We start from the raw sequence: 19,761 nt of genomic DNA, 5'->3' as shown, positions 1-19,761 counted from the left end.
GAGGAAAGGGACAAGTTTAAGGTTTGACATAGTACTGTGAGAGGAGGAGTGTCCAGGAGTCTAAGGATAGACATCGGAAGGGGGTCAGCAGGAGATCCAGATTTAACCATACCTAGGATGTCCCGCAGGCCTTGGACATCAATCTCGGGCCAAAAAGTAAGTGGCGCGTAGGGTAAGTGGGATTGGGCACAGATGTCGTCTGTCTTGGGTCCAAAGTTCTGCGTACTATTTGATTGAACTTGCTGTTGTGTTGTTATGTCCTGGTGGATATTTTCAATTTTTGATGTGAAGTATTTCGCCAGTTCCTCACATTGCAGACTATTAAGGGGCGGAGGTTTAGGAGAAGTGTTTGCACCTGCTAGTTCTTTTACAAGGAATGCTTTTACAAGCAATGAAACGGGCATGACGACCAACAGCCTTGCAATGCAGGGCATGGCTGTAGGAAGAATGACTCAGAAGTCTTCCATTAATGTAATGCACTTCTCATGTTGGATGGGTAGATATTTTCACTGAGCTGCCAAAATCGGTCTATTTCAACATTTGAAAAGTAAATCATGTGTTTTGCAGGAAATCACCACCGCTCACAGTGCCCCCCACCCTTCTGGAGAGCAGGGCCTTTCTTATGAGGCATTTGCACTTCATGCACTGGACAAACACCCTGCTACCTTTCAGGCTGACCTCTGCCTGAAGGTTCAGTCTACTGGTCAGAGAGAGGTCAATCAGATTGTCTAAAGAAATGGTGGCCGTTTCAAATCAACTTTGTGGTTTAGCAAGACCCCAGGCTACTGGGAGCAGGACAGGATGCTGAAGGGCGTGCCATGGGGTGTAACGTCATTGTAAGCCACTGGGCTGGAATCCGCAGCTCTTATCAGTAGATTCTGCAGTGCAGATCATGCACACTGGGGCGAATAAAAACTGTAGACAGAGCAGTGACAGTACCTTTCACCCAACCCAGCCCTATTCCTCGTTCGCTATGAGCTGTAAGAGAGGAAGAAGGCCACATTTACAAGGGTAAAGAGCAAGCCATAAACACGTGTATGATTGTGGTGCTCCCACACCACTACACCAGAAAAGGGAACGTTTTGAAAGTTGCTGCTGCATCACTGTGCTGTTTGCTGTCACCAGCTGGTGTCGCCCTAAGACGACTTCCTTACATCGCAATCTGATATTTTGTCCATGTTGGTTGATTTCCCCATCAAAGCTATTCAGCAAATTGTTTACACGTGTAAAACGATTTATTCATTCATACATTTTCGTGTGAGTAAATCTCAAGACACAAATGCCCCTAGAGCTGAACATCCAGAAACTGCATATATTATGGTATACACAAACATTCACTCTCACATGAGCACCCTGGAAACAGTCAGAAATGTACCCCTGTTAAAGGCCAGACCAAATGCCTCTTGAGGCTGAAACTAGAAGGGAACAGGCCCCAAACCGATGAGGGTGCAGCCAGGCATGCTGCGTCTCCATTCAGAAGAATATTTCAGCAGTGGAAGAAAAAAGAAGAAATAGTTCCTAAGTGAAAATGGGTTCATGCAACACTTTTTCGCAAGCCCTGTTGAACATGTAATATTCTATGGGCCATATGTACTAAGATTCCCGTTTGCATTTCTTAAATAGAAACTCCGCAGGACTCGCTATTTAAGAAATGCAAAAGGATATGTGCAAAATTTGCAATTCCCTAATAGCGATTCCTACAGATTAGGAATCGCTAGTAGGAAATGTGTTCCAGCCTATGGGCGAAATAGGAAATGGTTTGCATTTCCTCAAGTGCGATTTCCTAACAGGAAATCGCAATATAACAAATGCAAAGCCCTGGGTACCTCTGAGCTGAAGTCCCCCCTGGAGGCACCCGAAATTTTCTAGTGCGCATGTAAATGCACATATGCCCTAGGGGCATATGTGCGCTTCGTGTGACGTGTCACACTAAACAAAATGCATTTTTGATGCATTTTTGAATTTCGCACATGGTGCCATTGACTTCAAGTCAATGGTAATTTCAGCTCCTAAATGCCCAACGTGCATTCAGGAAATGCTTTGTACATGTGCTTTAGTAGTTGCAAGTAGGTAATCCATATGTGCGATTCCTAAATTGCGATTGCAATTTGCGATTTCTACAGTGTAGAAATTGTAAATTGTGTGCGTTTTGGGCCCTTTGTACATTTGAAAAGACCATTTAGCATTTCTTAATGGACCGAAATAGCGATTCGACTCATTAAGAAATGTTAAATGCCTTTATACATCTGGGTCTATATGCACAAATGCCTTTACAGTAACATGAACAGGAATTCTCAAATGTTTTCCAGGATACTCCTGAAAACCTGTGACTACTGCTTTCAGCCCGTGAGATATCCAGAAGTTAGTTAATCTACTCCTACACCTAAGAGCAGACTCATAGTGTATGTTTTTGAATTTATTTGTGGATCGTTCCCACAGTCTTCAGACTCATGAAGCAAAGAGTAAACATCTGACCCCCTCCCCCCCTCCCCCCCCCCCGGTTAGGGAGAGGATGTGTAAACACCACAACCACTGGCAGAGCCGCAGACTACAGTTTTTTTATTGTTTAAATCTTTGTGCTAAAGCAGAAGGTGACAACCTTCTAACCTCGCCCCAAAGTAAGAAATCTGTGTGTGCCGCATACCCCAGGCTCTTGTACTGCATGCAAAATGTTTACAGATCTCTTTCTTTTCGCTGTTTTCTAAAAACCAATCTTTCTGCCATTTATGGCCGGGCTGTGCACTTTAATGGGTGATTCTTTTCGTTTACAAACACAAGCCTTCTGATAGGCTGATCTGCCCTCAACATTAATTTGAGAACTTGGCTTTGTGCTTCTGAATTTGCTGGGACTTTCCTGTGAAATATTTTCTGATGCGTTTTGCAGAAGAGACGTTGGCGGGAATCCTTTTGTTTGTTTGTTCCCTCTCTGAGTCAATGGCGGTGTTTGGGAGGCTCCCCTTGTGTATCGGCTTCTTATCCTTAAGAGTGCAGGTAAACAGACACCTCAACAAGATCCGTTTGTTTTCCCTTCCAGCTTTATGTGCTGAGCCACGGACAATGCATCTACCGTGGGAAGGTTTCAAATCTCGTCCCTTACCTAAGAGACCTGGGCTTGAACTGTCCAACCTATCACAACCCTGCGGATTTTGGTAAGTGATGTGGCAAGCGGCCTCCCTAGCTTCTCTCATTGTGCCAACTTCTTTCCTGATCCGGATAAGATCTGCTTGTTTTACACCTGCTTGAAGTGCCAAAGCTCCAGATGTGCGACGTGAAGTGCAGGTGGGTCATACCGCGCAATACAGCCTTGCTGCGTCACAGTAATAAGTATGGCTTGGTAACACATGTGTGCTTGATATGTAATGGTTTGTTAAATGTAGGCTACCTACATTGTAGATGCAGCAAGGAGATTTCTCTGAAGAGTCAGGCAGGGGATTTCGAAAGATGGCTATTATTCTAAATATGGCACCAGAATATGATGGACTATATATCGTATGATAAAAATAGTCTCAAAAATATTGCCACAGGGGAGTAAATAACAGAAAATGGCATGATATTTTTTTTAATGGTATTTAGGACATGACACTTATGTCCGATGACCTTTTTGTCAATGAAATTCTGAAATACCCCCATTTTTAAGCATCATGTAAAGGCCCCTGGAGAGTGGTTGGGTGTCCAAGGAGAGATTGAAGTAGCAGAACAAAGGAATTTTTGTTTCTGATGTACAAATTGGTTTCAAAGGAGCAACTGGAATGTTATGTCCAATTATAGGGGTCATCCCTCCAGAATGCTAATGACACGTTCACTGTAGAATTTTGCTGTGAAAGTAGGTGCAAAGGCTTAAAGTATGTACAGAAAGGGAAGAGAAGGAAGAAGCGACATCCGCTAGAACCGATTAAATGCCAGAAATGGCTCAATATAGTACTGATGAAATGTATTACTAGGTTATGAGATACCTTTTCAGGGCATACATTCAGTAGTAAGTCAGAATACTAATGACTTAAATATTGTTTGATATAAATATCATGTCTTAAATATCGTTTACCTTAATATCGTCCCATTGAGTGTAGATTTTCCGGTGAGGTGCTGTTTTCGTAAATAATATTTGAGACCAGTGCTTGAATGGTAAAATAGAAGTGCAGGTACTCTGCACCAGAGTGCTTGCTTGTTTCTGAGAAGTGCCGGTACGCTCCAATTAAAAGTATTATGTCTCGCTGAAAAGTGCTGGTACTCTGGGAACTTCTAAGTATTTAGTTATGCAGCACAATATCCTTGGTGCAACCACATCAACTGTTGCGTGGCTAAACACTTACAAGGTCCCAAAGGCGAGACCTATTGGCTATGCCAATGCTTGGTGTGTGTGTGGTTGTGTGTGTGGTTGTGTGTGTGTGTGGTTGTGTGTGTGCGTGTGGATGTGTGTGTGTGTGGTTGTGTGTGTGTTTGTGCATGTGTGTGGTTGTGTGTGTGTGTGGTTGTGTGTGTGTGTGGTTGTTTGTGTGTGTGGTTGTGTGTGTGTGGTTGTGTGTCTGGTTGTGTGTGTGTGTGTGTGGTTGTGTGTGTGTGGTTGTGTGTGTGTGTGTGGTTGTGAGTGTGTGGTTGTGTGTGTGGTTGTGTGTGTGTGTGTGGTTGTGTGTGCGGTTGTGTTTGGGTGTGTGTGTGGGTATGGGTGTGGTTGTGGGTGTTTGAGGATTTGTGGTTGTGTGTGGTTGTGTGTGTGGTGTGTGTGGTTGTGTGAGTGGTTGTGTGTGTGCGGGTGTGGCTGTGGGTGTGGTTGTGGGTGTGGGTGCGGTTGTGGGTGCGGTTGTGGGTGCGGGTGTGTGTGTGGATGTGTGGTTGTGTGTGGTTGTGTGTGTGTGTGGTTGTGGGTGTTTGTGTGTGGTTGTGTGTGTGTGGTTGTGTGTGTGTGGTTGTGTGTGTGTGTGGTTGTGTGTGTGTGGTTGTGTGTTTGGGTGTTGTTGTGGGTGCAGTTGTGGGTGCAGTTGTGGGTGCAGTTGTGGGTGCGGTTGTGGGTGTGTGTGTGGATGTGTGGTTGTGTGTGGTTGTGTGTGTGGTTGTGTGTGTGGTTGTGTGTGTGTGGGTGCGGTTGTGGGTGCGGTTGTGGGTGCGGTTGCAGGTGTGGGTGCGGGTGTGTGTGTGGATGTGTGGTTGTGTGTGTGTGTGTGGTTGTGTGTGTGTGTGGTTGTGTGTGTGTGGTTGTGTGTGTGGGTGCGGTTGGGGGTGCGGTTTTGGGTGCGGTTGTGGGTGTGGGTGCGGTTGTGGTTGTGGGTGTGTGTGGTTGTGTGTGTGGGTATGTTTGTGGGTGCGGTTGTGGGTGCAGTTGTGGGTGCGTGTGTGTGGATGTGTGGTTGTGTGTGTGGTTGTGTGTGTGTGGTTGTGAGTGTGTGGTTGTGTGTGTGTGCGGTTGTCTGTGTGTGGTTGTGTGTGTATGTGGTTGTGTGTGTGTGGTTGTGGTTGTGTGTGTTGTGTGTGTGGTCGTGTGTGTGGTTGTGGGTGCGGTTGTGTGTATGGTTGTGGTGGTGTGTGTGGTTGTGTGTGTGTGTGGTTGTGTGTGTGTAGTTGTGTGTGTGGTTGTGTGTGTGTGGTTGTGTGTTTGGTTGTGTGTGTGGTTGTGGTTGTGTGTGTGGTTGTGTGTGTGGTTGTGTGTGTGGTTGTGGGTGTGGTTGTGGGTGTGTGGTTGTGTGTGTGTGTGATTGTGTGCATGTGGTTGTGTGTGGTTGTGCGTGTGGTTGTGTGTGGGGTTGTGTGTGTGGGGTTGTGTGTGGTTGTGTGTGGTTGTGTGGTTGGGTGTGGTTGTGTAGTTGTGTGTGGTTGTGTGTGCAGTTGTGGTTGTGTGTGTGTGTGTTGGGTGTGGTTGGGTATGGTTGTGGTTGGGTGTGTGTGGTTGTGGGTGTGGTTGTGTGTGTGTGGTTGTGTGTGTGGTTGTGTGTGTGGTTGTGTGTGGGGTTGTGTGTGGGGTTGTGTGTGTGGTTGTGCGTGTGGTTGTGGTTGTGTGTGTGACAATAATACTAAAAGCATCTCAAAATAAAGGAACACAAACATCGAGTTTGTGGAAAGAAAAAGCACGTTGTTAGTCAAACGGGCGCAGCAAAGCATTAACACAACAACAAAACAAACAAGATCACTTAGCGAAGACTGAGTGCTGATAATGGATACACAGCCCATCATCTTAAGAGTTTGATTGCAGCCAATATGCACTAAAACCTGCCCCCTCCTTGTGAGTTGCACCCCATATTTCATGAGTTGTAACTGCTGCACCCACCATAGCGCTTTGAGACCTAAAGCACTACATAGGTCTAATCGATTAACCAGTCGCCAACATGCTGTGCTTTTAAAGAGAATGTGCCATAAGTTTCCAGCTTCCTCATCATGTCCTCATGAAAGCGCCAACGAAAGGACCCTGAATGGTGCAACGGACATGAAGCAGCCGCTGCGATCAGAAATAAACACTGTGAACGTTGTCCAGTTTCACAGTAACATTTCCTTAATGTTCTTTAAGTCACAAAACAGTAATACTAAAAGCATCTCAAAATAAAGGAACACAAACATCGAGTTTGTGGAAAGAGAAAGCACATTGTAAGTCAAACGGGCGCAGCAAATCATTACTACAACATGTTCTTTGATGTTTGATGTTCTTTGAACAAGAACATCAAAGGGGCGCCGCGAAAGTGATCGCAGGCGAAAGTGAAAGTGATCGCGGGCGCTCAATGAGCATGATGAGGTTTGCCAGCCTCTGCTCCTAAGCGCGCGCACGTGCACTGTAGCTCTAGGCTGGCCATGGTAGCATTTTTTGAGCCCTCACAAAAAGTTTCGCCAGACCAGCGCATGCGCTGGGTCAGGCGAGACCTAAAAAATGCCGGTACTCCGCACCAGATAGTACCGGCCCACTTAAAGCACTGTTTGGGACACAATTTTTATATCAAACGATATTTAGTCTACGCTATTCTGGTAGCACAGCCTTCAGTGATCATATGGTGAATGTTTAATACTGCTAGCCAACAAACATTTTGGGAAAAAATGAATTTAGGTAATCGAACTGTAGTGCAAGAGGTATGCAACCTTTACAGTCTTGAGCAAACTAGATGAGGTGGTGCTCTTACCTTTGTTCTGCACCTTAATACCTCTTCTGTCCCTCAGCAATAATAATACATTAAATAGTTTCCTTACTACATCTGCATATATTGTGTATTAATACAATACTGAAACCTCTATTGCCATGGCAAAAAATGGCAATTAGGAGACTCGGTTCCATTATGGCTGGTAAAGACCTTCTGCTCAAACATTTTATTGACTGTCTTTTTTGTTTCTCCTTTATGTTAGAACCCTCAGTAGGTGGGATGTTCTAATAGATATAGAGTTCTTCTGCCCTTGGTTATACCAAATATTAAAGTGCCTCTTCCCTAGTATAGCCCCTCACGTGAGACTTGAGTACTTCATTTTTGTATGTAGATGTAATCGTTTTGTTAATTGTGTCTCATTTTTGGCGTTTTGTAAAGTCATCCCTGCTTCTAATGAATAGTAGTGTTATTTTAAAAATGGATTGTTCCACTGCTGTTACAGTAATTTCTGATGTCCGCAAGCTATTAATTTAAGTCAGTACAAATTTCAGTATTAAAGGACTTTATACGTTCTTGAATCCCAGTACCAAAGACAGACACTTTTCATCACATATTAGTGCACATTTCATCACCCTGGGATGTGATATCGTGTCTAGTGCTCTCTCTGTGTCATTTGTAGACTCTTTGTGATGTGTCGACCACAAGTTCCTACAACAAGCCTGCCAATTAAAAATGTAATGGGTAATGCTTTTTTAAACAGTTAATCAGCTGACAACTCACACACTCCTTAAGCATTTTGTGGCTTTTTAAATTTTGCGCCCATGTATGTATTTACATATTTAAAGATACATTTCAATTTTAAAATTGCTTAAAATAATTCCACCACATTTGAAACAGCAAACAGTAAGCAGTTCTCTCTGAGTACACATGAACTCTGGTGCCATTATGTTCATCTGCATTTTTGCAACTCTGTCACAAATAAGTAACCTGAGAGATCACTATGGACGCTTCCAACAGGGGACTCTCCTTAGAATTTTTGAACCCCTTGAACTTTATAAGGTTAAATACAAAATCATTAATTTTTTGTGGAATCAGTAATAAAGTTCTCAACTCAGAAATTACTTTTCCTGTTGACTTAACAGATTTAACTATAACTACAAAGTGTCGACTAAAGCCTGTGTTGAGAGGTCTTCCTGCTCTTTGGGCAGGAGGAGTAGATTTATGGTGTGGATGGGGATCATACCCAGTGCTCAAACCACTCTGGTAAAAGGAGCCGTGGGAATGAGTCTAGGTTATGTTCATAGGCCACGGTGTGCATTCATAGTACACTTTCCAGAGCCGAAAGCCTTTTGCTGTGGCCTCTTGGGAGAGGATTGGATGTTGGACATGCTTGACTCTCATGCAGTGGTATTTGAGACAGGATACAACCTGCAGACCTGGTGCAGGGCACTGGATGTCCTACAGCCAAAGCCTCACAGGATCTAGGGCTGGATCTCAGTTCAGAATATGTCTGAAAGTCCTGCACACGCAGCCCGCTGGATTTGGCTGAAATCTGTGAGCTGCAGGATGTAGGGCAAGGGAAATGAGTGCACAGTGTGGACATTATCTACACCGTGAACCCATAGACGTGTTGACTGTTTGTAAAGGTTGGTCACACCCTGTATCCAGAACCCTGCATGACCGAGGGCTCAAGGATTAGGCATAGCTCTTGACTGTGAGCTCTGGTGGGTAAGGAAAATGAAAAGCTAGCTACAGGGTGTGGTCAAATGCTGTATTTTGCAGCACTTAGAGCCCTGTGGGGTCTGAGGGCATCTGGACAGGGTGCAAAGCATGGATGAAAGCAATGCCCACAGTCCCAGAGTCCTTTGAGCACATCTGACTACTGCTCAATGTGCGTCTAGGACAGAACTTGCACTAAGAGCCCTGTTTTCTAGTTGAAGAGGGGAATTGGAAATTATGTGTGGACCTTGGCTTAGGCAGGGAACATGTCCTGAGATGAGTCACCACTGCTTACTAGCTGTGCCTGCAGGCCCGTACCCAGAAGCGGTGGGCAGATGCCAGAGCATACTATAGGAGGATCAAAGTAATTGTGAAAACGAATTTTGATTCATTGTCTGCACCCCTAATTAAAGTGTGTTATGCAAAACATGCAAATCGCTCTCAAACCCTCAGGCGAAAGGGTATTATGATTACAATTAAAATTCTAAATGTTTTCATCGTTTGTCATTTATGGTGGGTTACACAGCCATAGGCTCCCTCTGTATGCTGCTCCTGGCCTCACACCTTATATGGACGATGACATCACAAATCACACTGATAACATTACTGGTAACACCACACATCACATCACTGAAACTACAATGTATTGTTCTTTTAAACATCTGCCTATATGTTGTGTAAACACAACATTGGTTTGTAAAGACACTATTCTAAGTAGGCAATGGGCCTCATGGCCTGAGTGCTGGTCTTAGTCAAAGGCCAGGCTCAGTGCTCAGACTTCTCTCGGCATTGGAATTGGCCATGCTCCAAATTTTGTGAGGGAAGACATTCTGAGTGCAGGGCCCACTATTATTACCAGAATGTTTTGGACATAGCCAAAAGTTGAGCCTAGTGGACTCTAGGTGAAGGGGTGTTAACAGGGTCTGGCCAAAGGACAACCATGTTCACAGAGCCTGATGGGAAGGGCTGAAGTTTGTTATTGGTGATACCAGTGGTGGTCTTCATGTGATAGCTCATGTGCAATGCATTGTGGGGATTATGCTTTAGCAACTCACCACAGCTGTCATGTATGAATGGAACCGTATATTCCCTAAAACTGATATTTGTAGAGAAATGTCATGTTTCTGTATAGCACCCGTGCACGCACACAAACTTGCACACACATTGCCACAAACAGTTAAAAAGGAACACTATCACAAATACAGGCAAATGTATTTAAAATTGACATGCTAACACACATACAGAGCAAACACTATTACACATGTATAATATGTACTTATGTATCTATATATTTATTACTTTACTCCTACTGTGAAAACAAATCTTTGACTTCCCCAATGCACTACCCTGTATTTTACCCTATACCTCTCTCAATATAACCTATACGTCCACTCTCCGACACATCCAAGCCTCATTCTTCTACTATGATCTCCAAAATAGCCAACCCTTTCTAGACTCTTCCCTTCTGTATCCTTCCTTGGATCACCCCAAACCTCATTTTAATATTATGATCTCCCAAACACCCTTCTAAATTCTTCCCTCACCAATCCCTCCTTGGACTCATCTTAAACCTTATATTACTACTATGGTCTCCCATATCCATTTCTAGAGATGCTTCCCTCCTCAATGTCTCCTTATACCATCCCAAACCTCATCTTACTGCTATAGACTTCCAATAAACACTTTCTAGACTCTTCTAGACTCTGTCCTTCAATTATTATTTTCCATCCACTAACAGGCTCACATGTCCACTGCTTAAATTAAGTCAAATTTCACTATACTAATCCACCACTAAACCTTTTTTGGCCCCGAAGTAGCGTGCTACTCACCGATAGCGCTTCAACACCTCGTCAGGGATAGTAAGCGCTATATAATTACAATTACAATACAATATCCAGGCACCATGAGCAATTTCTATCTCTTTCTTTCTCGTTGTCTCTACGTCTCTTTCTCTCACTCTCTCTATCGTTCTCTCACACACACACACACTCTCAGACATATAGGTTCACATACACACACAAACACAACTAAAAATGTAAACAATTTCTATCTATATATGTCAGCTACATGCCCGTCTACCTACCTACCATTGAACAATGAGGCGCCTAGGGTAAATAGGGCAGGTAAATAATTATGTTTTCCAATTTAAAGAATAATGTTCTGAGAAACTGTACATCTAATAGATGGAGACACAGTTATGGCATTGACATGGAAGGGGCGCATAAGGCGTGTCATTTCCGGCTCTTGAGTTTGAACATTGAACTGCACAGTGCCACAGCCTTGGAATATAAGCAATACATGAGAAGCTCTGTAGATGTTAGCCGTGTGTTTTTCAACCTAATGCTCTTCCTTTTCCAATGCCTGGTGCACAGTGGGTGGTTTTACCTGTAGTTTTTAATGTTATGAGTGGGCTATGCAGCTAGACCTGTAACTCTTCTTCCGGTCTCCTTCTCCGAAGTGATGGAAGTCGCAGCAGGTGAATACGGAGACCAGAACACTCGGCTGGTGAGAGCAGTCCAGGACAAGATGTGCGACATAGACTACAAGAGAGATCTTGCCGGGGACAATGAATTAAACCCCTTCCTGTGGCACAGGCCCTCGGACGAGGTAAATTTGAAACTGTACACAGGGTTGTTGACTGTGGCACAGATGTTGACATGAACATTTACCTAGTATGAGTCGTTTTATATATAGAAGTCACTGTGCTGTGCAGCTAGCTCTCTCATACATATTTATGACCCTGTTGGAAGAATCTGACTTTGAGAAGCACCAGTGAGGTGGAGAACGATGGACCAGTGCACCTTCTTGCTTTGATGCGGACAGATGGCCACTGTCCCTTAAGGCTTGGTGCCTCCCTTCCACAGATGGCCACAGTCCCTTATAGCTAGGTACCTCCGTTGCACAGTTGGCCACAGTCCCTTATAGCTAGGTGCTTTCCTTCCACAGATGGATGCAGTCTCTTATAGCTAGGTGCCTCCCTTCCACAGAGGGCCGCAGTCCCTTATAGCTGGGTGCCTCCCTTTCACAGATGGCCACCGTCCCTTAAGGCTAGGTGCCTCCCTTCCACAGATGGCCACAGTCCCTTATATCTAGGCACCTCCCTTCTACAGGTGACCACAGTCCCTTATAGCTAGGTGCCTTCCTTCCACAGATAGATGCAGTCTCTTATAGCTAGGTGCCTCCCTTCCACAAATGGCCGCAGTACCTTATAGCTGGGTGTCTTCCTTCCACAGATGGCCGCAGTCCCTTAAGGCTAGGTGCCTCCTTTTCAAAGATGGCCACAGTCCCTTATAGCTCTGTGCCTCCCTTCCACAGATGGCCGCAGTCCTTTAAGACTAGGTGCCTCTTTTCCACAGATGGTCGCTGTCCCTTATAGCTAGGTGCCTCCCTTCCATAGATGGCCGCAGTCGCATAAGCCTAGGGGCCTCCCTTTTACAGATAGCCACAGTCCCTTATAGCTGGGTGCCTCCCTTCCACAGATGGCCACAGTCCCTTATAACTGGGTGACTCCATTCCACAGGTGGCCACAGTCCATTATAGCTAGGTGCCTCCCTTCCACAGATGGCTGCAGTCTCTTATAGCTAGATGCCTCCCTTCCACAGGTGGCCACAGTCCCTTAAAGCTAGGTGCCTCCCTTCCACAGGTGGCCACAGTCCCTTATAGCTAGGTGCCTCCCTTCCACAGGTGGCCACAGTCTCTTATAGCTAGGTGCCTCAGGGTCAGACTGATTTGCATATGGCCATGTCTGAACTGGGGTGGCAGAGTGGGCTAAAGAACGGTGATGGATTAAACCCAGATCAGTTGACTGGGGGTGAGTGCTTGCAATGTTCAACACTCGGTCCATCATTTCCTTTGGTTTTTGCTTTGTTCGCCATAAATTGGCAGGGTATGCTCAGACGTGAGTCCCTTGCTCACTTTGCCACTGGATTCAAGCAAGCCTGGCTGAAGATGGCTGAAATGCTAGAAACCGGTCCTAAGAAGCTTTTTTCCGGTCCAGGGAAGACATGGCTTGGCAGTTCGGGCTGGACTGTTCCCATGAGGCACAGGGTCAGACTGATTTGCATATGGCCATGTCTGAACTGGGGTGGCAGAGTGGGCTAAAGAACGGTGATGGATTAAACCCAGATCAGTTGACCGGGGGCGAGTGCTTGCAATGTTTAACACTCCGTCCATCATTTCCTTTGGTTTTTGCTTTGTTTGCCATAAGTTGGCAGGGTATGCTCAGACGTGAGTCCCTTGCTCACTTTGCCACTGGATTCAAGCAAGCCTGGCTGAAGACAGCTGAAATGCCAGAAACCGGTCCTAGGAAGCTTGTTTCCGGTCCAGGGAAGACATGTCTTGGCAGTTCGGGCTGGACTGTTCCCATGAGGCACAGGGTCAGACTGATTTGCATATGGCCATTTCTGAACTGGGGTGGCAGAGTGGGCTAAAGAACGGTGATGGATTAAACCCAGATCAGTTGACTGGGGGTGAGTGCTTGCAATGTTCAACACTCCGTCCATCATTTCCCTTGGTTTTTGCTTTGTTCGCCATAAGTTGGCAGGGTATGCTCAGACGTGAGTCCCTTGCTCACTTTGCCACTGGATTCAAGCAAGCCTGGCTGAAGACGGCTGAAATGCCAGAAACCGGTCCTAGGATGCTTGTTTCCGGTCCAGGGAAGACGTGGCTTCGCAGTTCGGGCTGGACTGTTCCATGAGGCACAGGGTCAGGCTGATTTGCATATGGCCATGTCTGAACTGGGGTGGCAGAGTGGGCTACAGAACGGTGATGGATTAAACCCAGATCAGTTGACTGGGGGTGAGTGCTTGCAATGTTCAACACTCCGTCCATCATTTCCTTTGGTTTTTGCTTTGTTCGCCATAAGTTGGCAGGGTATGCTCAGACATGAGTCCCTTGCTCACTTTGCCACTGGATTCAAGCAAGCCTGGCTGAATTCGGCTGAAATGCCAGAAACCGGTCCTAGGAAGCTTGTTTCCGGTCCAGGGAAGACATGGCTTGGCAGTTCGGGCTGGACTGTTCCCATGAGGCACAGGGTCAGACTGATTTGCATATGGCCATGTCTGAACTGGGGTGGCAGAGTGGGCTAAAGAACGGTGATGGATTAAACCCAGATCAGTTGACTGGGGGTGAGTGATTGCAATGTTCAACACTCCGTCCATCATTTCCTTTGGTTTTTGCTCCCTTCCACAAATGGTTGCAGTCCCTTATAGCTGGGTGTCTTCCTTCCACAGATGGCTGCAGTCCCTTAAGGCTAGGTGCCTCCTTTTCACAGATGGCCACAGTCCCTTATAGCTCTGTGCCTCCCTTCCACAGATGGCCGCAGTCCTTTAAGACTAGGTGCCTCTTTTCCACAGATGGTCGCTGTCCCTTATAGCTAGGTGCCTCCCTTCCATAGATGGCCGCAGTCGCATAAGCCTAGGGGCCTCCCTTTTACAGATAGCACAGTCCCTTATAGCTGGGTGCCTCCCTTCCACAGATGGCCACAGTCCCTTATAACTGGGTGACTCCATTCCACAGGTGGCCACATTCCATTATAGCTAGCTGCCTCCCTTCCACAGATGGCTGCAATCTCTTATAGCTAGATGCCTCCCTTCCACAGGTGGCCACAGTCCCTTATAGCTAGGTGCCTCCCTTCCTCAGGTGGCCACAGTCCCTTATCGCTAGGTGCCTCCCTTCCACAGGTGGCCACAGTCTCTTATAGCTAGGTGCCTCCCTTCCACAGATGTCTGCAGTCTCTTATAGCTAGGTGCCTCCCTTCCACAGATGGCTGCAGTCCCTTAAGGCTAGGTGCCTCCCTTCCACAGATAGCTACAGTCCCTTAAGGCTAGGTTACTCCCTTCCACAGATGGCCACAGTCTCTTATAGCTGGGCGCCTCCCTTCTACAGATGACTGTAGTCCCTTAAGGCTAGGGTCCTCCCTTCCACAGATGGCCGCAGTCCCTTATAGCTGGGTGCCTCCCTTCCACAGATGGCTGCAGTCCCATAAGGCTAGGTGCCTCCCTTCCACAGATGGCTACAGTCTCTTATAGCTAGGAGCCTCCCTTCCACAGGTGGCCATAGTCCCTTAAGTTTAGGTGCCTCCCTTCCACAGATGGCCCATTTTGTGATAAACCTGATCATACATCTCCTGTCAGGGGGTAGTCCGTTGTCATCGCAGGGTGTGCTTTCCCATTTGATTTCTTTTTCACTTCTGTATGTTTAATGATTTATTACCGAGAGCCCTGTTGTTGGCATCTTTGGTGTACATTAACTCGTCCACTCCCTTCTTGCTTCTGATGAGGCCCATGATTGTACTAAATCAGCTGATGGCAAGAACTACAGCAAAAGTCGTTCCCTACTTTCTCTGTTACGGATTCCAATAGGAGTAATATGGGCAGATTCCTCACACTGGGGTGTGTATGGTGTGAGCACGTGTGTGTGTGTGTGGGTGTGTGTGCGTGTGTGCGGGTGAATGTGTGTGTGTTTGAGTGTGTGTGGTTGTGTGTTTGTGTGTGTGTATGTGTGTGAGCGAGTGTGTGTCAATGTGTGTACACACCATGGGGTCTCTGATGTCTTGGTGGCTGTATCAAGAGCATATGTTTGTGTCCCTCTTCACCAGCTTTCATCACTTTAGTACAGTCCTCAGCAGCATGACTGCAGCTGTGGGAACAGCTGTCTATGAACGTATAACTGTCAAGATTGCCCTGTGAGTTAATTACTCATTGCTTGCATCTGTATCTAATGAATGGTGCGTGAAATTTAAATGGTGCTTTTTGCAAAAATGGCTGACTTGTCTTGACTTCACCAAAGTGAAATTTAGCTTCCCCCAGTTGTAGTTCTCTGCTGCTGGTTGGAAAGGACTCCGGCTCCTGGCAATTGTTTACCCAGCAGAGATTTCTCCTTCTACCACTTAGACTTTCCTTCTCCCTGAGTGACAGTGTGGAAAAGTTGCCATAGCTACCACTTGACATGCCAGCACTGGTGCCCACCCACGAGAAGTGCCGCCCTCTATAGCAGCACTTTGGTTGGCGAATGGTGAATGATGGTACGTGGGCCATAGATAAAGGTCTTATCTTGGCCCTGAGAGTCCATAGAAATGTTTTCCCACTGCCGTTCAAAGGTTCATATTATGTTAATTTTTTGTTCTATTTAAATTTCACCAAATCCATGCAGATACACATCTTTTGGCTTCTGAACTCCTACACTCCTATAAGTGACCTGGAGTTAACAGGTTCAAATTCCAGGTGGACTTGCTCAACCAGTCAGTCTGTGGATAAATTAGGACCTTTAAATTAGTTAGGGCCCGATTCACAGAACTAACTTAAGACAAAATCCTAAACTTACTACCATTTTGGTATTCACAGAAGGCACTTACTCATTTTGGTATTCACAGAAGGCACTTAGGGCCCGATTCACAGAACAAACTTAAGACTAAATCCTAAACTTAGTACCATTCTGGTATTCACAGAATGCACCTAGTACTTCTGGTATTCACAGAATGAACTTACTACTTTTGCTATTCACAGAATGAACTTAGTACTTTTGCTATTCACAGAATGGATTTACGACTCCTAAACTTACGTCCGCACTCGGGCCGGAGATTCCGGCCCGGAGGCGGAGCTTCCGGGCCGGAGGCGGGGCTTCCGGGCCGGAGGCGGAGCTTCCGGCCCGGAGGTGGAGATTTCAGCCATAGCTAAATCGGCCGGAATCCCCACCTCCGGCCCGGAAGCCCCGCCTCCGGCCCGGAAGCCCCGCCTCCGGCCCGGAAGCCCCGCCTCCGGCCCGGAAGCCCCGCCTCCGGGCCGGAAGCTCCGCCTCCGGGCCGGAAGCTCCGCCTCCGGGCCGGAATTTCCGGCCCGAGTGCGGACGTAAGTTTAGGAGTCGTAAATCCATTCTGTGAATAGCAAAAGTACTAAGTTCATTCTGTGAATACCAGAAGTACTAAGTGCATTCTGTGAATACCAGAATGGTACTAAGTTTAGGATTTAGTCTTAAGTTTGTTCTGTGAATCGGGCCCCCTCTCATTTCGGTATTCACAGAAGTTAGGAGTCCTAACTTTAGGACTCCTAAATGCCTTTTGTGAATACCGAAAGTCTTAAAATTATGATATTTCTCAGTTTAGTAGTAGTATAGTTAGGACTCCTAACTTTAGGACTCCTAAATGCCTTCTGTGAATACCGAAAGTCTTAAAATGAGGATTTTTCTCAATTTAGTAGTCCTAAGTCTAAACTTAGGACTACAAAATTGAGAAAAATCCTAATTTTAAGAATTTCGGTATTCACAGAAGGCATTTAGGAGTCCTAAAGTTAGGAGTCCTAACTATACTACTACTAAACTGCGAAAAATCCTAATTTTAAGACTTTCGGTATTCACAGAAGGCATTTAGGAGTCCTAAAGTTAGGAGTCCTAAACTTAGGACTACTAAATTGAGAAAAATCCTAATTTTAAGAATTTCGGTATTCACAGAAGGCATTTAGGAGTCCTAAAGTTAGGAGTCCTAACTATACTACTACTAAACTGCGAAAAATCCTAATTTTAAGACTTTCGGTATTCACAGAAGGCATTTAGGAGTCCTAAAGTTAGGACTCCTAACTTCTGTGAATACCGAAATGAGTAAGTGCCTTCTGTGAATACCAAAATGAGTAAGTGCCTTCTGTGAATACCAAAATGGTAGTAAGTTTAGGATTTTGTCTTAAGTTAGTTCTGTGAATCGGGCCCTATATTTTTACTCTTGTCATATAAAGTGCTAGAGAATAGCAAATAGCAATCTCAATATATAAACAAGCTAATGTTCTCAGTAGAAGGTGAGATGTTACACGCTAACATCTAAATAGGTGGTGAGAACAAAACATGATGGGATGAAGTAAGATGCCACTGGGTTAGTCATGAGCCCTCTTTGAAAGAGTTTGTGTCTGTAGGTTGGTCTGTAACATTACTGTATGTCAATGACAGTGAACTCTTGATTGCCCCTTTCAGGATTCCTCACCCGAAGGTTGCCATAGCTTTTCAGCCAGCTGCCTCACCCAGTTCTGCATCCTGTTTAAACGGACGTGCCTCAGTATCATGAGAGACTCAGTAAGTATGCCAGAGATGGACTTTACATCTGTAAGCCACACTGTTCTTTATATTAAATATGACTGTTGTGAAATCTAGTGGTTATCATCAGTCAGAATGATGTTTGCAAGTACAAAATGAGCAGAGAAACATGCAGTTGGCAATGGATAAACAAATGCAAATATTTAAATCTGAACTCAGGTGAACCATCCTTCATAGATATCCTTTTGGCGGAATAAACTTACTGTGATACTCTAAACAGCCTAAAGTGTCCACTATTTTTCAAATGAGTTGTTAAATCTACCCGATTTATAATTCACATTTCAGTCATTTGCACTCTATGTATTTATTGGTTTCTTTAAAAAGATTTTAGTATAGCTCTAACATGCCATCTTCCAGGTGGTTAGAGTACTTGAGAATAATAGCTATGATCCCTGAGTTATGCGGGGTGTTTTACATTAGACTTAAAGGTAAAGGCCCTGATTTAGAGTTTGGTGAACAAGTTACTCCGTCACAGATATGTCAGAAAGCCCTTCCGCCTTTTTTGCAAGTGCCATAGGCTCTAATGCACTTGTATTAAGGTGAACAAGATATCTGTCATGTTTGTGGTGAAGTAAAATGTCCAACAGACACTAAATTAGGCACATCATTTGTAGATTCAGAGATTTATGCACACCATTCTTTTGGTAACAGTTACAGTGAAGTGGGCATTAGATGTGTAAGGTTGTGGTCAGTACGTGGTAGGAGTTCATTGTTACCAATGTTTGTCCGGAGGCATCTGAAAATTTACCTGCGGAGAAATGTGGAGGATGTGATAATTCCCTCAAAATGTTTGATACCGGTGTAAACAGTTATCTGTGCAGCAACTGGAATTAAGCGGGCCACTCATAATGAGGCCCTTAATGTATGATAGAGCAGCACCCAAAATCTGACTCTTTGAGTATCACTATGAGTGCAGTGGAATGATCACTGATATTTTTCTGTCTCGGAATAACAATTGTTGTATTACCTGGATTCCCAGTAACTAAAGGGGTATTGAAATAGGATTAGGCTTGGGCGGAGTTCACGGAGAAGTGACATAAAAACTCAGCGGAGGAGGGGCACCTGCCACTCGAGTAGAAATTCTACCCGAGTGGCAGATCACACTCGCCAACTTACCATTGGCGAGTGTTAGTGGGGAAAAAACTCTGCTGCACTACGCGGAGCAGAGTGTTCTGCACTCTGCAAGCTCCGCTCCGGCCTACATAGGACTACATGCTTTTGGGGGTACAATACGCATTAATAGTTGCTTCCATGCTGATTCCTAGTTACAAATGAATATTGCAGCTACTTTCAGCATTTGTAATTCCATTAGTGCCAGTAAATCCTGTTGGAGGCCACATCAGATGACTGGCAGGGCTTGTAATAAGGCTCAAACAGCTTTAAAGGTCTTGGTGCATGCTTTATACCATTTAACAGTTACTGACATATTAATTGTGGCTTAACTAGGTTTCTCATTTTGTCTCTTTTGGGAAGATAAAATATTGAGTTTGCCTTGATTTGAAACTCTGTTTGTCCACTAGAAAAGGAGTGGGTCCAAATTATAACTTTGCTGATCAGTTTGTGCAAAGTGGAAAACTTTTCCAGTTCATCAAGTTATGAAGTTTTTGGGGGACATTTTTGCTTAGGAAAAATGTAGGTTTTACCATTTTAAGTAGCTGATTGATTCACCTGCTATTTATTGTTTATATTTCCCCTAATTCTGTGAAGTTCATGGAATATTCAAGTTTTTAAAAAAAAGTTCACAAAGTTAAAATAGACAAGGGACCTCAACAGCACCCAGTCCTCTGTAGGTCAGCCACTCCGAAGCTTAAGTTGGCAGATATTGCCTTCTGTTAAGTTGATGGTTAGATTATTCAGAGTTTTTACTGCATGTCCATTATTAATAAAAGTATATTCATCTCTAGTCTAATTCAGA

The 19,761-nt window shown here is 45.0% G+C and overlaps 1 protein-coding gene across 2 annotated transcripts in view; it reads left to right on the top strand.

The window, feature by feature from the left end:
* ABCG1 (ATP binding cassette subfamily G member 1) overlaps nucleotides 1-19,761 on the top strand; it is a 159,572-nt gene that overhangs the window by 108,293 nt on the left and 31,518 nt on the right. For both annotated transcript variants that reach the window (XM_085621212.1, XM_085621213.1), the window contains exons 8-10: nucleotides 3,035-3,149; nucleotides 11,230-11,378; nucleotides 17,727-17,825. In XM_085621212.1, the coding sequence (XP_085477338.1) occupies nucleotides 3,035-3,149; nucleotides 11,230-11,378; nucleotides 17,727-17,825 (363 nt within the window). The remainder of the gene's footprint in view (nucleotides 1-3,034; nucleotides 3,150-11,229; nucleotides 11,379-17,726; nucleotides 17,826-19,761) is intronic.

Source organism: Triturus cristatus, chromosome 8 (assembly GCF_964204655.1).
Source record: "Triturus cristatus chromosome 8, aTriCri1.1, whole genome shotgun sequence".
NCBI classification, from domain to species: domain Eukaryota; kingdom Metazoa; phylum Chordata; class Amphibia; order Caudata; family Salamandridae; genus Triturus; species Triturus cristatus.
This window is presented reverse-complemented; position numbering and strand designations above follow the sequence as displayed.